This window comes from Nansenia antarctica (assembly GCF_963989245.1).
Source record: "Nansenia antarctica genome assembly, chromosome: 17".
Lineage (NCBI taxonomy): Eukaryota > Metazoa > Chordata > Actinopteri > Argentiniformes > Microstomatidae > Nansenia > Nansenia antarctica.
The window spans coordinates 5,423,511-5,443,510 of record NC_137687.1 but is presented as its reverse complement, the minus strand read 5'-3'; the positions used below and the strand labels follow the sequence as shown (position 1 = coordinate 5,443,510).

The following is a 20,000-nucleotide window of genomic DNA, read 5'->3' as shown; positions in this document are numbered from 1 at the left end:
TGTCTCTCTCTCTGTCTCTCTCTCTCTCTCTGTCTCTCTCTCTCTCTCTCTCTGTTTCTCTCTCTCTCTCTCTCTCTGTCTCGGCTCATCGGGTTCCTTTGGTTCCCTTGTTTTGTTTTCCTCTTTCACTTTATTTTCGTAAAGGGTTTTGTGGTTGTTTTGGATTCATCCGCTGAAATCGGGGGGTTGAAATATCAATAGACACTTCATCCCCCCCTCTGTTTCTGTCATGCTCTATGACGTTGTCTCTGTCTTATGTTCGTTCACTGTGATACGGAACACCCAGTGGGATTCCTCTACCCCTGTGACCCTGTACTCTGTAGTTAAGCCCTACATCACCTCTCCCTGGTCCTTCTCTCTCAAGTGCCCAAGTCTAAATCCCCTAGCTCCTACCACCCCAAGGTTGTTTGGTTCATGTATATTGAATATACTTATCAGTCAACATTTCCCCAATAGGTTGCCATAATGCTTAACACTAGAACAGCCATGAGGGGGTCATTTGACCCCTGTGAGTAAAGACATTTTTTATATCTTTGCACTCGATCAAATTTCAGGACCCTCCTTTCATGACTTTTCCTAGATATGTGCGTTCTACCACCCAGTATCCTTACATTTTCAAAATCACATCAGGATAAGCTAGTATAAAGCTATTTTGCCGTTTTTTCTGTGTAGGAAGCAGGCCAATTTACAAGCGGCCAACTAGTGGTCGTTGTGTGTAAATAGCAGCTTCGCATTGTAAAGAGGGGGTGATTTGACCCCCAAGGCGGCTCTTTTAGTAGGTAAAAAAGGCATGGCTGTTCTAGTGTTTCGCCCTACATCACCTCTCCCTGGTCCTTCTCTCTCAAGTGCCCAAGTCTAAATCCCCTAGCCTAGCTCCTACCCCAAGGTGTTTGGTTCATGTATATTGAATATGCTTAATCAGTCAACATTTCCCAAATAGGTTGCCATCCATAATGCTTAATGTTCACTCGAACCTGTTCAAATCTATAACAGGGGTAGAGGGTTATGTGTTCAAGAGGGGGTAGGAAGTAGGGGTGGATTTGGAATGTAGCATTGGATTCTCAGACCCCTTCTGCTCCTCCTTTCCCTCAGGTACAGGAGCTGGTAGAGGACATAAAGCACTCGCTGGATCTCCGGCTGCAAGAGTTGGACTGGATGGACGAAACAACCAAGGAGGCGGCCAGGGCCAAGGTCTCAACACCCAAAACATCTCAAACATGATACATCAAGCATTTTTTACCATTAATATCTGGGAATCTCTTGAATCCGGATCACTTTAATACTGGTTTAGATTCCATATTAGACCAATCCACTCTAATGCTTTTAAAAGCTGTAGTCATAATCCTGTTAGAAAGACTCGCTGAAAGAAAAGAGCTCCAGTGTAATCCTATCATAACGGTCTGTGTGATTAGCTGGTCATGTTTATGTGGGTTAGGAACAGTGGTGTAGTCTAGTTTTCTCTAGTGGGTATACTGTGATTTTTCCCTCCCAGCCTCATATCGTTCATAAGGATAAATCTGTGCTCCCTGTCCAGCGTTATATATCTAACATTACATGTTATAAGTCTGATCTGTGCATGATAGTGCTGCATTTTGACATATTTCATGTCGCATCTCCCCCCGTTGATGGTATATGATGCTATTGTCAGTCCCAATGGTCCCAAAAGTCAAGTGCTTCGTAACACAGACAGGGTGAATTTTAAGAATGAAAGTGAAAGTTCGGTCACAAAACGCCGTTACGTATCCTCACACATTTTTAAGTGGGTATATGGAAATCCTTGGCCTTTCCTAGTGGGTATACGGCGTAGTCCTGCGTATCACCTAGACTACACCACTGGTTAGGAATGATATGTGCACTGGTTACAGTAGTTAGTCAACCCTCTATCTTTCTCCCCTTCCTGCGTCCTTTTTCTCTGGTTCCCTCTCTTTCCTCCTTTCTCCCACCTCTCATCTTCTCACTCTTACACACACCTCTCTCTCTCTTCTCTCTCTCTCTCTTTTCTCTCTCTCTCAGCTGCAGAACATGATGGTGATGACAGGCTACCCAGACTTCCTGCTGAAGCCAGAGCTCATAGACCAGGAGTATGGGGTGAGACCTCTTTCCCGACACTGCACTCTTTGCACTTTTATTTGTACTGCACCTTGCTTTTAGTGTATTTTTCTATTTTATCAGTTTTCTCTAATCTTGTATTTTATCTCTTTTATCTTGTTTTTCTCTTGATATTTGATCTGTTAAGCACTTTGGGCGGCTCTTGTCGTTGTACATTTTGTGCTATATAAATAAACGTTACCTTACCTTACCTTACCTTACTCTACACCTGTTATCCCACATTTTTCCTTACTTTCTCTCTCTCTCTCTCTCTCTCTTTCTTACATCTTTTTTACCACTCACTTTCTCTCCTTGTCTTTCACCCTCTCTTTCTCTCCATCTCTCTTCTTTGATCAGTTTGATGTGGATGAGAAGATCTATTTCAAGAACATTCTGAACAGCATCAAGTTCAACATCAAGATGTCTGTCAAGAAGATTCACAAGCAGGTGGACAAGAATGCGTGAGTGAACCCTTTGAACAGATCCTTCTCCATGGGCAAAGAACATTTTGATCTGTTCTCATTTCTGAATTCTAGAATTATCTGAACCTTTTTTTTAATGGACATTTTAACCATTTAGCAGACACTTTTATCCGAAGCAATTTACAATGAGAGATTACAGGGACAGTCTTCCTGGAGTCGTTTAGGGCTAAGTGCCCTAAACTCAAGGGCACACTAGAGGTGGTGTTCTCAGGTGGGATTTGAACTCATAACCTTCTGATGACCACCTCGGCTACCAGTACCCCATGATATGATGGCACCTTTAACAATCATGATTACGTTTAGCAATCAGGATTACATTTTACATTTGAATTCATTGTATTCACTTTTAGATTTTGTCCTCATTTGGGATTCAAATGTATAACCTCTTGTAAGACACTTTGTGTCAGTGGGTCAGTGTCAGAATTCAGCACCGGGTCAGTGTCAGAATTCAAATGTGTCACGTTCTAATGCTTTGGTCCGCATATCGGGGTCGGATGTAATGATCAGACTTTTCTTTCGAAAAATGTGAATACATTTCCACTGTTCCGTTGTTGAAATTCAATGACACATCGCTAGTCAACTAACACAGCTTGTTTTGTGAGCCTGCTAACAATGTAAAGTAGTAAGTAGTTAATTAGGTAGCAGTGGGGATTACTCACCAAATCCATTGCTTTGCAGTATTTTGGCTTGACTAGCTAGTTTGTGTTGTGATTCCTGGCCTGTTATCTAGTGTTACCTAACCATTGATTTCATTGACTTCAACAGATATATTTCCAAAACTATGTTTTCTGCATCGTTGTCTAATGTTGAAGGGAGAGAGGGCATGTCAGCAGGGTATGAGCCAGATTCTAACCCATGCCGACATGGGCATATGTGTGCACTGTAGACCGCGGTGCTAGACCACTAGACCACCCCAGGCCATGCAGCTATTAACATTTTACATTTAGTTTTCTGTACAGTCTTCAGTATAGTTTTGGGAAAAACTTTCACTATCAGTATTCAAAACTGATCTTGTGTACTAAAGGCATACGTCACCCTGCAAAGCCTGCCCTACCAAATCATGTATTCCTTCTTTATCACAAATGTGCTACCTTTCATCACTCACTCCTCCTCTCTGCTGAAAAAACATGTCCTCCTCTCTCTCGCCCCCCATTTGTCTCACAATCTCTATCCCTCCGCTGTCCACAGGGCCATCTGTCTTTTCGCTATAGAACAGAGGGCATCTCAGAAATTGCAAAGTTATTAATTTGGGGCATTTCCTCCAAATCAATGGGTCTGATTTTTAAAGGGATTATGATGAATCGTGTGTTTTCATCGCGTTGTTTTCATATGCAGACAGGAACTGCCAGTATTGGACTACATATTGAATAGTTCTCAAGGTTTTGATTTGAACAAAATATGTGAGCTGCTATCCCATACTCATACTAAGTCACTGTTAACGACGTCTTGCTGTGAATGTTTATTGGGTCTTTTGTTGTTGGTGTGTGTGTGTCTGTCTGTGTGTGTGTGTGTGTGTGTGTGTGTGTGTGTGTGTGTGTTTGTGTGTGTGTGTGAGTGAGTGAGTGAAAGAGAGAGAGATGGGGAGAGAGAGAGAGAGAGAGAGAGAGAGAGAGAGAGAGAGAGAGAGAGAGAGAGAGAGAGAGAGATGTATCTCGTTAAACATCTTGTTTTGCACTTGTTTTGTCTCCTCCTCCTCAGGTGGCTTCTTCCCCCTCAGGCCCTTAATGCCTACTACCTACCCAACAAGAACCAAATGGGTGAGTATCTGACCTCAATATACACAAGTACACCTCTACATCCCAGAGAACACACCTCAATATACACTAGTACACCTCGACATCCCAGAGAACACACAAGCCCTCTCTCCTACTACCCTCTCAGCTGTCAGCCATGGAACCATTAGTTACACCCATTTAATCCACCTTCTGTTTTTTTTTTTTCAAATTATTTACTGCAAAAATAGGTTTTCGTTCATTTACCTTAATGTCTTTTTTTCTTCTTGTTACCATTTTTTGGGGGTACTATATACCGTCTAGATTTATTCCCCATAAAAAGCCAGGTGCAAACATTGAGCACATCTAGCTGTTCGTCATCTCCCCCCCTCACCTCACTCTCTCCAGTCTCGGCTGCTATTGGCATCTATGTCTGCCTCGTGGATTAAATCTCCCTCGCAGAAAAATCAATGCTGAGTTAGAGAGCTGGCAGTAGAGGACAGACAGAGCCAGACAAACACAGTCATCAGCCCCGAGAGATCATTTTTTACCCCCCCCCCCCCCCTCCCATTCTCTCTCTCTCTCTCTTTGTTTCTCTCTGTTCTTTAATATCACTGCCTCCAATGTTTACTCCCTCCCTCTCTTCATCTTGTATTCTGCTTCTGTCCTTTTCCCTTCAAGTCTTTCCCGCCGGTATCCTTCAGCCGACGCTGTACGATCCAGAGTTTCCACAGTGAGTACAAGCCCAGCTCTAGTATAGGTGAACTATGTAACCCTGTCTGAGTCCTGAAGACTTGGCTCTGGTTCGATGTCTCGAGACAAACACCATCATTATCAACGCGATCCGTTTCATTATTGCTCTTAACTAACCCCGGCAAAACTGTATGCTCTGAACTGAACACATTAGCCATTGTTCATTCATTGTATTCCATTATACTTAATTCATTAAGAGTGATGCCTAACGACCTCCAACCGTGCATACCGATGAATATAGAATATCATATTATATGTGTGCGTGCTATTATATGTGTGCTATTCCCAAGAAGTTATTACTGCAGTGGTCCTTACCTCCCATAAACTCAAGCTTCTATCAGGGCCGATGTAATGAAGCCTCAATCAGCCAGTTAGTTTATTCTGTTTTAGAGAGCAACTGTGGGCAGCGTATCGACCGAGCTGTCAGAAAGTCATTTTCAGAACCTAGCCAAGTGAGCCCAGAGCTGTCTCTCTCATCAGTCTCCATCTGCATGGACTGCAGTTAGAGTATGCACTCACGCAGGGTCAAGGAGAGGTGGCCGCATGCACTCTCTTTCTCTTTGCTTGGGACTTCATACTGATAGGATGATATATATATGTGTCACTCTACTGCCTCCCTTAGGATAGGGGTTGGAACTGCAGGCTATTATATAGGCATGTGCTAGAAGCCCACTGTGACTTCCATTAGGCTCAGACAGTGGCGGTTCTTGGATGTTTTTAAATGGGGCTGCATGCAGAGGGGTGGCAAATTATTTCTCGGGCGAGGCAGTGGGGGGCGGGGGGGGGGGGGTCAAACATATACCATCATTTAAGTTTTAACTATCCGATGCCCCTTAGCCCCGCACCGCCCATTCACCCGACCACAATTACTTTTGAAATATACTTAATACACTACTATTACACATAATAACTTAACTATCCTACAATAGTTATTACACATAATAACTTAACTATGTCTAGCCCCACACCACTACCCCACTCATTCACAAACCCATTATTAGTTTGGAATTATAATATTTACACTATCCAATACCCCTCAGTCCCACACATACCCAACGAAGCACATACTCAATAAAGCAACAAAGAACATTTTTCTAACACAAAAAAACACAATTAAGCCATCATTTCACAGCAAAAACAGACACCCACCCACAGTTTGGAATAGGTTGGAATTATAATACACAATCATTACACATGTAATATCCTACACCCCTTAGTGACATCCACTAACCCCCACCCACAATTAGGTTGGAATTACAATATTTACACAATCATTACATGAAACTATCCTACACCCCACCCATCCATACACCCACCACAATTAGTTTGGAATTATAATATTTACACTGTCCAATACCCCTCAGTCCCACACACCATCACCTCATCTAAGATCTTCCGACCTAAGTCGGTGGGTGTTGTGTTGACCAGCAAAGTGTTTTTATTTACGAACGCATCTAAACCTAGTGCCTTTGCTCTTCCACTTTCAATGCTGAGCACAGCTAAACTTGTCAGCCTATCGTTTGTCATTGTGCAGCACAGGTGATTTTCTATCAACTTAAATGTAGAAAAGCTGCACTCGCATCCAGCACTGGGTCATTGGCAAGACCGCAATCTTGCATAGACGGAACACAGCTCATGTTCCGGCTCGTATATACAGGCAAGTCTACTGTAACGGTAGTAGTTGTATTGGATATCAAGCCTATGGTGTTCTGATGACAGATTGATGACAGATTGTGACTGTGCATCTGGGGTGCTGTCTGTCTGTCACTTCATTCATTTAGTTAGTAACATAAAGATTTAGTAGCCGTGAGTATTTTAGTGATCAACAGATTAGCGTCAACAAAACCCTTGATTGAGGTAGTCTACCTATTCAAACAGGTGAAATCGTTGTGACGATTCGCTTGATAGATTGCCTGATGTAGCCAGAATGGTGCGGTCGGGCTGAGTTCGTTAAATCAAATGAAAACCCTGACCCGCACCATTCCGGGTATCAGGCAATCTTATCCAGCGAATCGTCCCAAAGATTTCACCTGTTTGAATAGGTACCTTATTAGAGGGTGGACATTATGATAACAATGAACGTGCTTGCTACGGCCAACTTTTTGCCATTCTCTACACTTCAGTTGATATTATGCTCCCTTCCATTGTCTCTTACGTTACTTTTTTGATGTTTGTTATTTATAGATGTAATAGTAGTGCCCATTGTGGAATGAGGAGACGTACATTGACTTTGGCAAATTAAACATGTGATGCAATCATGTCGTGAGCTTATAATCATAAGGTTCTATCTCCGTTTAGGGCAGTTCAGAGATATCGAGCGTCAACGTTTTTACATTCCATTATGTTTTGTGAGATGGAACCTTTGTATTTTATGAATTACTAACTCAAAAATGTCAACATTTTAAAAATAACACCACACAGGCATTACTAAACACTAATGGATCAGATTATGTAAAAAACTACATTTTGACAAAAATGGAGATAGAACCTTATAATTTTAACGTCACGATGTAGAGATTTTTAAACATAGAGCAACTGGTGGGTTTCAAATTCCCCGGGTTGGGTGGGGTTTTTCTTTATTTAGGGGGGGGGAAGTGAATTTTAAAGATGTTGACTAACTACAGAGAAATATAATGAACTCTCAACACCAAATTCTTTTTATATGAATTGCCTACAAATACGGTGGCAACTAGGGGGGGGCAAGGCCATTTTCAGGGGTGACAGCTGCCATCTCAGGCCCCCCCTTGGATCCGCCCCTGGGGCTCAGATATGGGATCAACTTACCCTCTCTGAATCCAAACCATTCGGTTGGGAAACACTGTTGTGCTTCTGTTGTTTATGTTTGATAAATGTGTTGTGTATGGTACTGTACATGTATGTGTTTATGATAGCTCTCTCTCTCTCTTACCTGTCTAGGTCTTTAAATTATGGTGCAATAGGAGCCATTATTGGTCACGAGCTGACGCATGGATATGATGACTGGGGTGAGAGTCTTCTCTGTCTGATCGTCCAACTACATACAGTGCATGACTGCAGTAATCCATCATTGGTCATCCTAACCACACCCTCTTGCCCCCTTCATCTTAGTGATGCAATCGTTCATGTCCGTAGGGGGCCAGTACGATCGCCATGGCAACCTGAAGCAGTGGTGGACAGAGGAGTCGTACAAGAAGTTTCAGAAAAAGGCAGAGTGCATCATCAACCTGTATGACAACTTCACCGACTATGGCCAGAGGGTGGGTGCCGTGCGCACACGCACACACTTAAACTCTTATAGTAGATAACATAGACACGGCTGTTCTAGTGTTAAACTCTTATAGTAGGTAACATAGACACGGCTGTTCTAGTGTTAAACTCTTATAGTAGGTAACATAGACACGGCTGTTCTAGTGTTAAACTCTTATAGTAGGTAACATAGACACGGCTGTTCTAGTGTTAAACTCTTATAGTAGGTAACATAGACACGGCTGTTCTAGTGTTAAACTCTTATAGTAGGTAACATAGACACGGCTGTTCTAGTGTTAAACTCTTATAGTAGGTAACATAGACGAGGCTGTTCTAGTGTTAAACTCTTATAGTAGGTAACATAGACACGGCTGTTCTAGTGTTAAACTCTTATAGTAGGTAACATAGACACGGCTGTTCTAGTGTTAAACTCTTATAGTAGGTAACATAGACACGGCTGTTCTAGTGTTAAACTCTTATAGTAGGTAACATAGACATGGCTGTTCTAGTGTTAAACTCTTATAGTAGGTAACATAGACACGGCTGTTCTAGTGTTAAACTCTTATAGTAGGTAACATAGACACGGCTGTTCTAGTGTTAAACTCTTATAGTAGGTAACATAGACACGGCTGTTCTAGTGTTAAGAATATGTGACAGGGTCTGATGGAAAGTCACCAAGTAGGTCAAGGTTATTTTTCAGTTTTATGAAAGGGCAGTAAGCTTTCAAATGATGGGTACATACATTGAAATAAATAAAATTAAAAAACGACATCAACGAACAGAGAAATTCAGCCTCAAAGTTTTCACAGCCACTTTTCACAGGCAGGTAATGGGTGGGAACAATAGCTGGTTAACTCCACCCCCAACCACTCCTCCAGGGCAACCACTCCCCCATGTTGTATGAAATGTGCTGTACATATAAACATGCCTTGCCTTGCCATCCTATTATACAAGTACATGAGAGTAACATTCTCATGGCTTCAGTTTCAGAGTTTAGCAGACGCCTCGAAAGCGATACATTTGACTATGCAAGTGAATCATCAATTCACTCGTCATAGCAGGAAGAGTAATCTAGCTCAGGTCAGGGGTAGTCCATTGGCAGTCGTCGTGATAGAAGAAGAAAGAAAGAATTTATTTATTTTACACAGGAGAAACAGTACACGGGGGTGAAGTAGAACTCTTAGGAGACACCGCAGTATAGGGGAAGCAGGTGTCTCAGGAGGCACAGTGCTGGGGGGTAGTAGATGCCGGTTATCGAAGGGGATACGCCCCCCCCCCCCCCCCCCAGACAAATACAAATACTACCCTCCACCCAAGTTTGCTAACAAACAGTAGGTATTTAGTGATTTTCTTTTTACAAACAAGACTTGTTTGGCTCGATTGCGAGGTTTCACAATTCCCGACATGCGGACCTTTTCACCAAGCCGTGACACATAATTATGTTATGAAACACACACGCCCGTCAGAGAGTTCAAGTGGTGATCTTTCCCTTTCGTGAGCTTAGAATTATAAGGTTCTATCTCCGTTTAGAATGATAAGGTTCTATCTCCGTTTAGGGCAGTTCAGAGATATTGAGCGTCAAAGTTTTTACATTCCATTATGTTCTGTGAGATGGAACCTTTGTATTTTATTAATTACTAACTCAAAAATGTCAACATTTTAAAAATAACACCACACAGGCATTAATAAACACCTAATGGATCAGATTATGTAAAAAACTCAATTTTGACAAAAATTGAGACAGAACCTTATAATTCTAACGTCATGCTTTGTTTCTATGTGTAGGTAAACGGCCGTCTGACCCTGGGGGAGAATATAGCAGATATGGGTGGTCTGAAGCTGTCTTACTACGTGAGTGAAATTTGACTGTATGCAGTATTGTCTTTGCTCCAGTGTGGCTGTCAGTCATTGTTAATATGGAGATATACAGTACACATTTTTCGCCGGGTTTCCCCAGCAGAACCCATCTCCTCGTGTGTATTTTTCCCTCACTTAATCATCCACCTGTCTGTCCATCCTCTCCGTCCATCCCTCCAGGCGTATCAGAAGTGGATCAGAGAGCATGGCCCGGAAAGACCTCTCCCTGGGCTCAAATACACTCATGAACAGCTCCTCTTCATCGCCTTTGCACAGGTACTGCGCACATCTCTGACCAGACCAGACCAGATGTTTCTTGTGTTCTAGACATTCTTGGTGTTAAGAATTTAGTAGGACCGTTAATCTTTATGGTTTTGACCTTACTTCCCCTCTCCCTTGTCAGAACTGGTGTATGAAGAGACGGTCTCAATCCATTTACCTGCAGCTACTGACCGACAAACACGCTCCTGAGCATTACAGGTACACACGTGCACACATGCACATGCACACGCACATACACGCCCAGACACACACACACACACACACACACACACACTCACACACACACACACAACCATTCCAGGGGCCTCATTTATAGAAAGTACTTTGGATCAAATTTGATCTTACCCGTGTCGTACGTAGAAAACCACGTCAACGTAGTGATTTATACAATTTCAACGTGAGTAAATTTGACCATGGAAACGATCGTAGCTCTACGTCGGGTATTGACCTTGCGTACGTACATTACCTACTGGTTATGCAGAGTTATTACAGGCATGTGAGCTGCACTGCCTCATGCGAAGGCTCGTAATAAAATTAACAATGTTGTTATCAGCCGAGAAAATGAGTTTGTATTTCAGTCTTCCTTTATATCCCTCCGGAGCTGTCTATCTCCCCTTCAACATGCCTAGTGCGCTCCACAACGGACCTTGCCCGGCAATTATACTGGATTTTCTCCGGTGTCTGGGAGTTCGCCAAGGGAGTTCGCAGCCATCCAGACGAACGCCTACCCTATTTTATAGCGCTATCACAGGGCGTTAATACAAACCTCATTCACCTGCGTTCATTTTACCTGCGTTGGTATTTATAGAAGGAAGCACGTACGCAACTTTAAACAAGCGCAACCCGTTTTATAAATAATGCTTACGTCCGTCCGTTTTGAAAAATGTGCTTACGTGAAAGTCAAAGATGACGTTCAAGTACTTTTTTATAAATGAGGCCCCAGATCTGCATATCGTGAGCTTAGAATTATAAGGTTCTATCTCCGTTTAGGGCAGTTCAGAGATATTGAGCATCAAAGTTTTTACATACCATTATGTTTTGTGAGATGGAACCATTGTATTTTATGAATTACTAACTCAAAAATGTCAACATTTTTAAAATAACACCACACAGGCATTAATAAACACCTAATGGATCAGATTATGTAAATAACTCAATTGTGACAAAAATTGAAATAGAACCTTATAATTCACGATATCTCCTCTCTGATTGGATGGTTTTTTTCTCTCTTCCCCGCCCCCCTGCAGGGTGATTGGCAGTGTGTCTCAGTTTGATGAGTTTGCTCGGGTGTTTCACTGTCCAAAAGGCTCCCCCATGCATCCTGTTGACAAGTGCTCCGTATGGTGACCCCTCAACTGTGACTGACCTTTGACCTCTCTGAGTCTCCTCCTCTCCCTTTGTCTCAGAGTACTGTTCTGTGTTTCTCATTTCCATCGCTTTCGTGGGACTGCATTATATCTCCTGCATCAAGCTAAATGGCATCAGGCTAAAACCATGACAAATGTTAACCTATTCATGTACATATCATTTGATTATATATTTTTCTAGGTTTAAATTTGCATTTATTTTCAAATCATGTATTTTTGTATTTCCATAGGATATATCATGTATTAGTTCCTAAGCTATTGATTTGTGATCATCTGTGATCATTGAATTGTGCTATTTCAGTTACTTCAATCCATTTTTAAACTGCTCGAATGGCAGTTGTAATCGAAAGACTGTCGTTATCTGGGCCATTTGAATTACAGAACATGAGAAAGAAAAGAGAAATCTATCAGACGAAAAAATCAATAATAAAACATTTGAACAGGGAGAGGGCTCCGTTTGAGCAGGAGGGCCTATAGGGAGAGCCTATGGGAATTGATACTAAAGGTATACTGCCTGAATCGCAATGGCCATGGCCATGATAGTATTTTGCCTGCCCATGTTTTTCCAAGTGTTTTCTATGAGGTGACGACGGACACTATGCTGCAAGGCTGTCCTCCAGTGGCTGAACGGAGATATCACTGTTATGGTAAATGCTGTTTGTCTTGACTGTTGTTCTGTCTGGTCTTGGCTTCGTGGACCATCATCATTGGAATGGTGTTACCATGTGCGTGTTTGTAAGGTTTCGAAGATCAGTTTTTTATGACTGTTGAATCCATCGTGATTTTTCTTGCTCAGGATTTGTAGCAGACTGAGTGTGGCCATAGTGATAATGGATGGCCCCCCTATAAATGTATCCCTTCTCTAACAGACATTCCGTGGCATCATAGTAAGATTTCCAAACATACTCAATTCCATAATTTGCGAGATAACAATACCCCATAGCACCTACTGTAGCTAATCACTGGGTTTGGATGTTTTAGCATGAAGATTATTTCGTATTTCTTCGCTGGACCCCTTGACCTGTTTACACTCTACTGGACAACCTCATTTAAGAGCCTTTCCAATCAACCACTTACACTCTGAGCCCCTTCCAACCCGATTAACTCCAGAACCCTCTTTGTTGATGAACGCAGAATGTCAAGAATCAACGTAATGGAATAATCGATATGATTTGACATGCCATTGTTCACAGGAAGCAAACAACATTACACAATTGTCAATCCAGCAAGTCAGATAAAACAACATACATTTGTACACAGTGCCATTGAAAAATATTTTATTTTGTATAAATAATCTACTCATACTAAAAATATGAACAATGTTTGTATAAATTATATCAAAGAAAAGAGTTATGATTGTACAGTTCTTATGATGAAAAAAGCATGTTCCCCTCTGATGTTCAAAACCAGCTTATAAAGCACAGTTTGAGATAGATGGACATCACACAGTTCTCAGCGTACAGCTGCTATATTACTGTATATGTAGCTGCTATCTCATATTTGTTGGTGTTCAATGTTTTTAATAAATACATGGGATCACTGCGTGAGTTGATGAGTGAGTTGAGTTCTATGTGCCTTTGTCCAGTGTGTGTGTGTGTGTCTATACTGTTTCAGTGTCAGTGAGTTGGTGTGTGTGTTGGTGTCTGTGTCCACCTGCGATGCGCGCCAGTTCTCTCTTGGTCTCCCAGCGTTGCATGGTAGAGGTCCATCTCTCCCACTCTGGTCCTGTAGGCCTGCTGTCCTGTGGAGCCTGGAACAGGACAGGAGTTATTTTACAATTCAACAAAATACAATTCAATCTCGTGAGCTTAGAATGATAAGGTTCTATCTCCGTTTAGGGTAGTTCAGAGATATCGAGCGTCAAAGTTTTTACATCCCATTATGTTTTGTGAGATGGAACCTCTGTATTTTATGGAATTACTAACTCAAAAATGTCAACATTTTTAAAATAACACCACACAGGCATTACTAAACACCTAATGGATCAGATTATGTAAGAAACTACATTTTGACAAAAATGGAGATAGAACCTTAGAATTCTAACGTCACGATCTGTAACCATCATCACTGTGACCCCCTGTCTGGGTACCAGCTACAGTAGCTTGCTGGGCAATCTTGTTTGTGAGTCAGAACCCTTTGACAAGAGGAAAGATTATCCAATTAAACACCTAGGGGCCATTTTCATGACCAATCTGATCAAAGTGATATTTACAAAATGTACAAATTTACGAAAAATGCTAAGGGCAATGTTTTACCAAATCATGAGGGTAATTCACAAATATAAAACCTAGAGAACTCATAACCGTAGATGTACTTTTGGCTGGTTGAATTGACACATTGAGTGTAGCGGATGCTACTGAGGGACATTGTATGTACATAACTCACTTATGTGTTTTGTGAGTGTGAGTGTGGGCACTTTAAGACTGGTCACAAGGTTGTGGCGTATGGGGGAAGTACATAGCATTTAAGGAAGTGATGTGGGTTACCATGGTGATGCTATGTAAACAGTGAATAAACGCTGACACCCTGGGTGTGTTCGAAATGGCATACTCTCGTACTATTCATACTATGACGCTGGGTGTGTTCGAAATGGCATACTCTCGTACTATTCATACTATGTATGACATGGATTTGAGTATGTAGTGCGTTCCCACTACATAGTATGTGGAATGTGTGTATGTGAGAAATGCCTGGATGTACCGTATACAAGATTTGCTAGAATTTCAGAGTATAAGGAGTGAGGCTTTTACTTTTCATACTCAACTTGCCCCAAAATGCATCGCACGTCTCGCCAAACGGGGCAGCTGGTATGAATTGGACATAACAAACCTGGCAATAGCCTACATGCAGCAAATTTACATACAGCTGTTATTTTGGGAATCTACATGGTTAATGCATTCTTAGGCATATCTACATCGTCATGATTACAAAGATGCCACTTGAAATGCATAAAATCCAAGTTTATTTGTGTCTTACACACACACACACACACACACACACACACACACACACACACACACACACACACGTTTGCCTAGTATTTTGACTGCCTGTAGCCACCCAGTCACGAATCTTCCCAGTTATTGTAGCTTCAGATGAAGGAACAATCCTGTTCTTTTATCAACTGCTAAGACAAACAATATAGTAAGCTAGTTACTTTAGCTAGCTAAAGATATTGGCCCCCCAAATCATTTGACAACGTGTTTAGCTATTTGTAGGTTGTGACGTATGGGGAAGAAGTACGTAGCATTTAAGTAAAGTGTTGTGTGTTGCCATGGCGATGCTATGTAAACAGTGAATAAACACGCTGTGTTTTCACTGGTACCGAAGTCTCTGTTTCCTTTGTCCTCTCCAACTCCTACAGCAGCACTGAGCAATTGCTGTCAGTTACCTCAGCTTAATACGACTTGTATATGTTACGGTACATGTGGGAATACGGTACATGTGGGAAAACTAGGGTTAGGGTTAGGTGCTAGGGTGCTAGGGTTAGGGTTAAGGTTAGGGGTAGGGTTAGGGTTAGGGTTAGGGTTAAGGTTAGGGTTAGACATGCCAGCATGTACCAAGTGGACGTAGCACCTAACCCTAACCCTAGTTTTCCCACATGTACCGTATTCCCACATGTACCGTAACATATACATGATGTGGATGTTTCCATCGCTGAGCTAAAAGCATTTGTTTGTGACCATCGGCAGCCTAAACAGCTTTTTAAAAGACTGCAGACTTAAATATTTCATGTTAATATTTGCAATTAATGAATAGTTGTAATTATTACTTACATTGAGAGAGTGGTTAATGTATCATCAAACCCCAAAATAAAAAGACTGCTTAAAAGCATAGAGGACTAGTGACTAGGCATAGGACTAGAATAGCATCATGTGTGTATGTGATAAGAGAGAAGCTTGTTCACAAGAAAAGCACCTTTGTGTTATTTCTGGATACGGAGGTGTGTGTACCCCCAGTACTGCTCCCTGTGGCTTGATGTTCATTCTCTTGTGGTTCGTCCCCAAGACACCTGTTTTGTTCCACACCACTCTTCAGGTTGTCAAACTGGGAGCGGAACCAGTTGTGAGCCTCTTCCAGGTTGTCACATATCTGTGAAGGAGAGTTATGGTAGGTAAGCAAACACAGGGTATCCGCGGTGTCTTGAAAAGTATTAAAAGTTGATAAATCAATTTTGGGAAAGACCCTTAATAAGTATTAGAAAGTCTTATTACGGTTTTATGAGGTCTTGAATTTTTTTGGTATTTTTCTGAATTAGTCTCTTTCCAAAGAATTTGAGTCCTAAAAACTTTTAGTAAAAGTTCGTGAATTTATTAGTTTTATTAAAAAACAAAGATGAACCGGAAATTCTGTTGTATGATAGTGGTCTAGTCTATTGCAAACTAAAACTGTTAAGTTAAAGGTGTCACTGATGTAAACGGTTACAGCTCCAAGTGGCGGTGAGGTCTGGAAAAATATTGACAAGGTCTTTAAAAAGTCTTAGAAAGGTATTGAAATTAACCTCAAGATTCCTGTATATACCCTGAAACAAATAACATAAATGTAGCATAATGATCAAGACAATTTACGCATTAAATAAACAGGATGAGAATGGAGGACAGATAAGAGTGGTAGGAATGAATTCATACACATTGACATCAAAGGTTCAGACGACGAGGGAGCAGAATAGCTGACTCATGGAGGGCGGGCGTCTTACCTGCTGTGACTCCAGGCTGACATCTTGCAGTTTCTGCTCAGCCTCGTCTTTGGCCTCCTGCAGCTTCTGGATGCTCTCCTCCAGCCTCTGTAGGGACAAACACAACCACTTCCTCTTACCTTTCCCTTTGAGAGCACCATGTTGTTAAGAATAGCTCAGTTAGATCAGTATACAGTCTACTTGCCAGCAATGTGAAATGTTGAGTACCCCAAGGTTTTAAGTTAGAAATGTACAGTATGAGTCCCCAGCACTATAAACGGTTGGATGCTAGTGGAGTTTCTAACAATGTTGATAAGCATTTTCCTAGTGGTCATCATTTAGATAGATTAGTAGTCATGAAGAACATTTTAAATAATTTAAATAAAGTCCAGGACAGACATACCACAAACCACTAAGCCCAGCTTACCCGGCACTTGTCTTGCATGGTGTGTCTCAGCTCCCTCTCTGCCTCCAGGTCCCCCTCCCGGCTGCAGGACAGATGCTGCAGCTCCCTCTGGAGGGACAGTGTGTCACTACGGAACTGCTGGATCATCTGACCCTGACAACAAGAAAATTATACCTAATGTCTATGTTACGGTACATGTGGGAAAACTAGGGTTAGGGTTAGGTGCTAGGGTGCTAGGGTTACGGTTAGGGGTAGGGTTAGGGTTAGGGTTAGACATGCCAGCATGTACCAAGTCACCCTAGCACCTAACCCTAACCCTAGTTTTCCCTCATGAACCGTATTCCCACATGTACCGTAACACCAGTGATGCCGGTAACGCGTTACTAAGTAACGCGTTACTCTAATCTGAATACTTTTTTCAGTAACGAGTATTCTAACGCGATACTATTTCCAAATCAGTAATCGGATTAAAGTTACTTATTCAAGTGACTGTGCGTTACTATTGCGTTACTACCTCATAACTTAGGCTAAATGCAGTATTTCTTTGTAATGTTCGATAGTAAACAAACATTTGTTTGCTTTTCTCGCGTCTTGGGGAGTGACGTCAGTGCTCACGTTTTCAACACGAGGTTGCAGCAGAATCGCTCACGTGTATCACCACGCTGATTGCACAGTGTAAACAGAAGCGTAGCCTACACAATGGAGCGAGAACAGAGATATGCGTTAAATAGCTGGAAATATAAGGATTATTTTGAGTTTGTGTCAGCAAAGGATGACAAGAACATAAATGTTCGTTGTACACTCTGTGCTGGCAAGAAAATATTGTCCTGTGGTAAAAGCCTGAATGGTCAGGGTAGGTTTTAGGTTTTGTGAAACCACTCCTTGCTAGTTACTGTTAAATAAAGATTATATTTATTTTATTGTTTAAAAACAAGTATTTATGTTGGGTGAGGCAAAGAAAGACTCTTTATTTTGTTGTTTTAAGTTATTGTTTAAAGTTTAATTATGTAATTTAAGTTACTGTTAAAATAAAGTGAGTTTTGGCAAAACCAGTTTTCATTTTTATGTTGCGGGGGGGGGGGGGGGGGGTCGGGTGCCTAGGCAGCTGCCAATAGTAACTAAAAAAGTAACTAGTAATCTAACTTAGTTACTTTTAAAATCAAGTCATCAGTAAAGTAACTAGATTACTTTTTAAAGGAGTAATCAGTAATCAGAATACTTTTTCAAAGTAACTGTGGCAACACTGCGTAACACATACATATGCGTAATTATATATATATATATATATATATTTTATTATTGGTCATTTGTTTTAACAATCATTATTACAATCAACATAACACAATTAACACTTTTCTTTTAAAAAAAACAAGTTCTTCCGTAATTCACATTTCACTACTAGACTAAACATACTCATGAACTTGAAAATATCCATCGATTCCTTTCCTATAAACAATGTATTTTCCCTTAAAAATAAATAAAAATTAAGTAAAACAAAATAGCGAATGAACTTGGGGAGCTTTCACCTTACATATCACAAAGATTAGAGTAGAAAAAGATTAAAGTAAAATAAACAAAATGTCATCACCCTCTCATGTTCTTTTAACAGTTCAACAAAAATCTGACCGTATAGGTTTAACATATCCCGTCCATTTCGTCCAGATCCGAATTTTTCTAACTGAATTCTAAAAGAGAACGACATCTTTTCCTTTAGATATATATATCATGAATTATATCTATCCATTCATCCACTGTATCTGGCTTTAACCATTTTCTTATGATAGCCTTTTTGCTTGCTTCCAGAAGTATCACCATAGTACATCCGACTTTAGTTTTACATTCAAAGGGCCATAATTAAGATCAGATAATTTTGGGATATCTTTTGGCAGATTAACGCCTAGGTATTTTATTGAGTCTGCATCCCCTTTCAGATTATATTTCCCTCTAATATCATTGGGTGGATCATAATTCAATGTAAGTACTTGGGTCTTCTGAATATGTAATTTGTAACCTGAAAGTGTCCCGTATTCCTCTAATAAACCCATCAGTTTTGGGATTGTCGGTGTGGGGCTGCGCTAGATATACCAGGACGTCATCAGCAAAAAGACCATGTTTATGCTCACCAGCTGCCATGTCTATTCCCTTAATGTCAACATTTTTGCCTTATCCATTGGCTCAAAGGCTCAATACACAGGGCAAACAGGAGAGGGGAGGCAGGACATCCCTGGCTGGATCCGCGTTCCAGAATGAAGGATTCAGATAGGTCCCCATTAATTTTGACAGAAATGATCGCTTCCCTCCAAGAGGGCGGCATTTCCTTTTTCTGTAGTACCCAATTAAATGCCCTCAGTAATGTTGGAGCCAACTGGACCATTCAGCAGTGAAACCATCTGAGCCCTGGGATTTATTCGCCTTCAATCTCGAAAAAAAAGAGTGTAAATCCTCTTGGTATTTCGGCTACAAAGTCTTAATTTTGTTCATCTGTGACAGGGGTACATCAAGAGAGGTAAGGGATGAGTCTGTAGGTTGTTATCCAAATTGTGGTTGGGAATACAGTGTCTTATAAAACTTTTCAAAACTATGTTGAATTTTCTCTAGCCTACACTCAATTGCTCCCGAAACAGGGTTCCTTATTTTGTAAATTACATTATCTGCTTGTTGCTTTCTTAGTCTATATGATAACAGTTTCAATGATTTCCCACCTACTCCATAGTATCAGTTTTTTTTGTATTTCCTGATTACCTATTTCTCATTCCTTATATCTTTAATTTCTTGTTTCACCCTGTTATCCAAATTGTTACTGTGGTGTCTTTGTAGATGCTTTGTCGTGCAGCCTTTGTCCTCTAAGTTTTTAAAATAAAATAACGTTGAGGAATCCTTTTCTGCCCCTTCCGGGATTCTAGATATTCGGATATGATCACGCCTGGAGCGGCCGTCTAGATCACTTAGCTTAGCTTCCGTCTTAGCCTGCAGCTTTAGCATTTCAACCATGATATCTTCTGTGTTCTGAATCCTCTCCTCAGCCTTCACAATTCGCCCTTCAGCCTCGTCCAGTCTAACGTTTGCTTTCGCTATTTCCTCTTTGATATCCTCGAGTTGGGTCTTATTGTCCTGTCGGAAATCTCTCAACTCTCTAAGAATCAGACGCATGGC

General features: G+C 41.2%; 2 protein-coding genes across 2 annotated transcripts in view; one reads left to right on the top strand and one right to left on the bottom strand.

Moving 5' to 3' along the window:
- ecel1 (endothelin converting enzyme-like 1) overlaps positions 1-11,746 on the top strand; it is a gene marked incomplete at both ends in the record, with an annotated part of 24,849 nt that extends 13,103 nt beyond the window's left edge. The window contains 11 exons of the mRNA XM_080547186.1: positions 1,093-1,191; positions 2,014-2,088; positions 2,446-2,549; positions 4,269-4,327; positions 4,964-5,015; positions 7,952-8,019; positions 8,123-8,271; positions 10,046-10,111; positions 10,298-10,393; positions 10,521-10,597; positions 11,647-11,746. Of these exons, the coding sequence (XP_080403312.1) occupies positions 1,093-1,191; positions 2,014-2,088; positions 2,446-2,549; positions 4,269-4,327; positions 4,964-5,015; positions 7,952-8,019; positions 8,123-8,271; positions 10,046-10,111; positions 10,298-10,393; positions 10,521-10,597; positions 11,647-11,746 (945 nt within the window). The remainder of the gene's footprint in view (positions 1-1,092; positions 1,192-2,013; positions 2,089-2,445; positions 2,550-4,268; positions 4,328-4,963; positions 5,016-7,951; positions 8,020-8,122; positions 8,272-10,045; positions 10,112-10,297; positions 10,394-10,520; positions 10,598-11,646) is intronic.
- A 1,433-nt stretch (positions 11,747-13,179) lies between these two features.
- The window catches only part of LOC308172825 (coiled-coil domain-containing protein 150-like), a gene marked incomplete at its 5' end in the record, with an annotated part of 6,824 nt that continues 3 nt past the window's right edge, over positions 13,180-20,000 (bottom strand). Inside the window, 5 exons of the mRNA XM_080547773.1 lie at positions 13,180-13,516; positions 15,685-15,858; positions 16,463-16,549; positions 16,869-17,000; positions 19,908-20,000. The exon at positions 19,908-20,000 is cut by the window's right edge and continues 3 nt beyond it. Of these exons, the coding sequence (XP_080403899.1) occupies positions 13,367-13,516; positions 15,685-15,858; positions 16,463-16,549; positions 16,869-17,000; positions 19,908-20,000 (636 nt within the window). The 3' untranslated portion in view covers positions 13,180-13,366. The remainder of the gene's footprint in view (positions 13,517-15,684; positions 15,859-16,462; positions 16,550-16,868; positions 17,001-19,907) is intronic.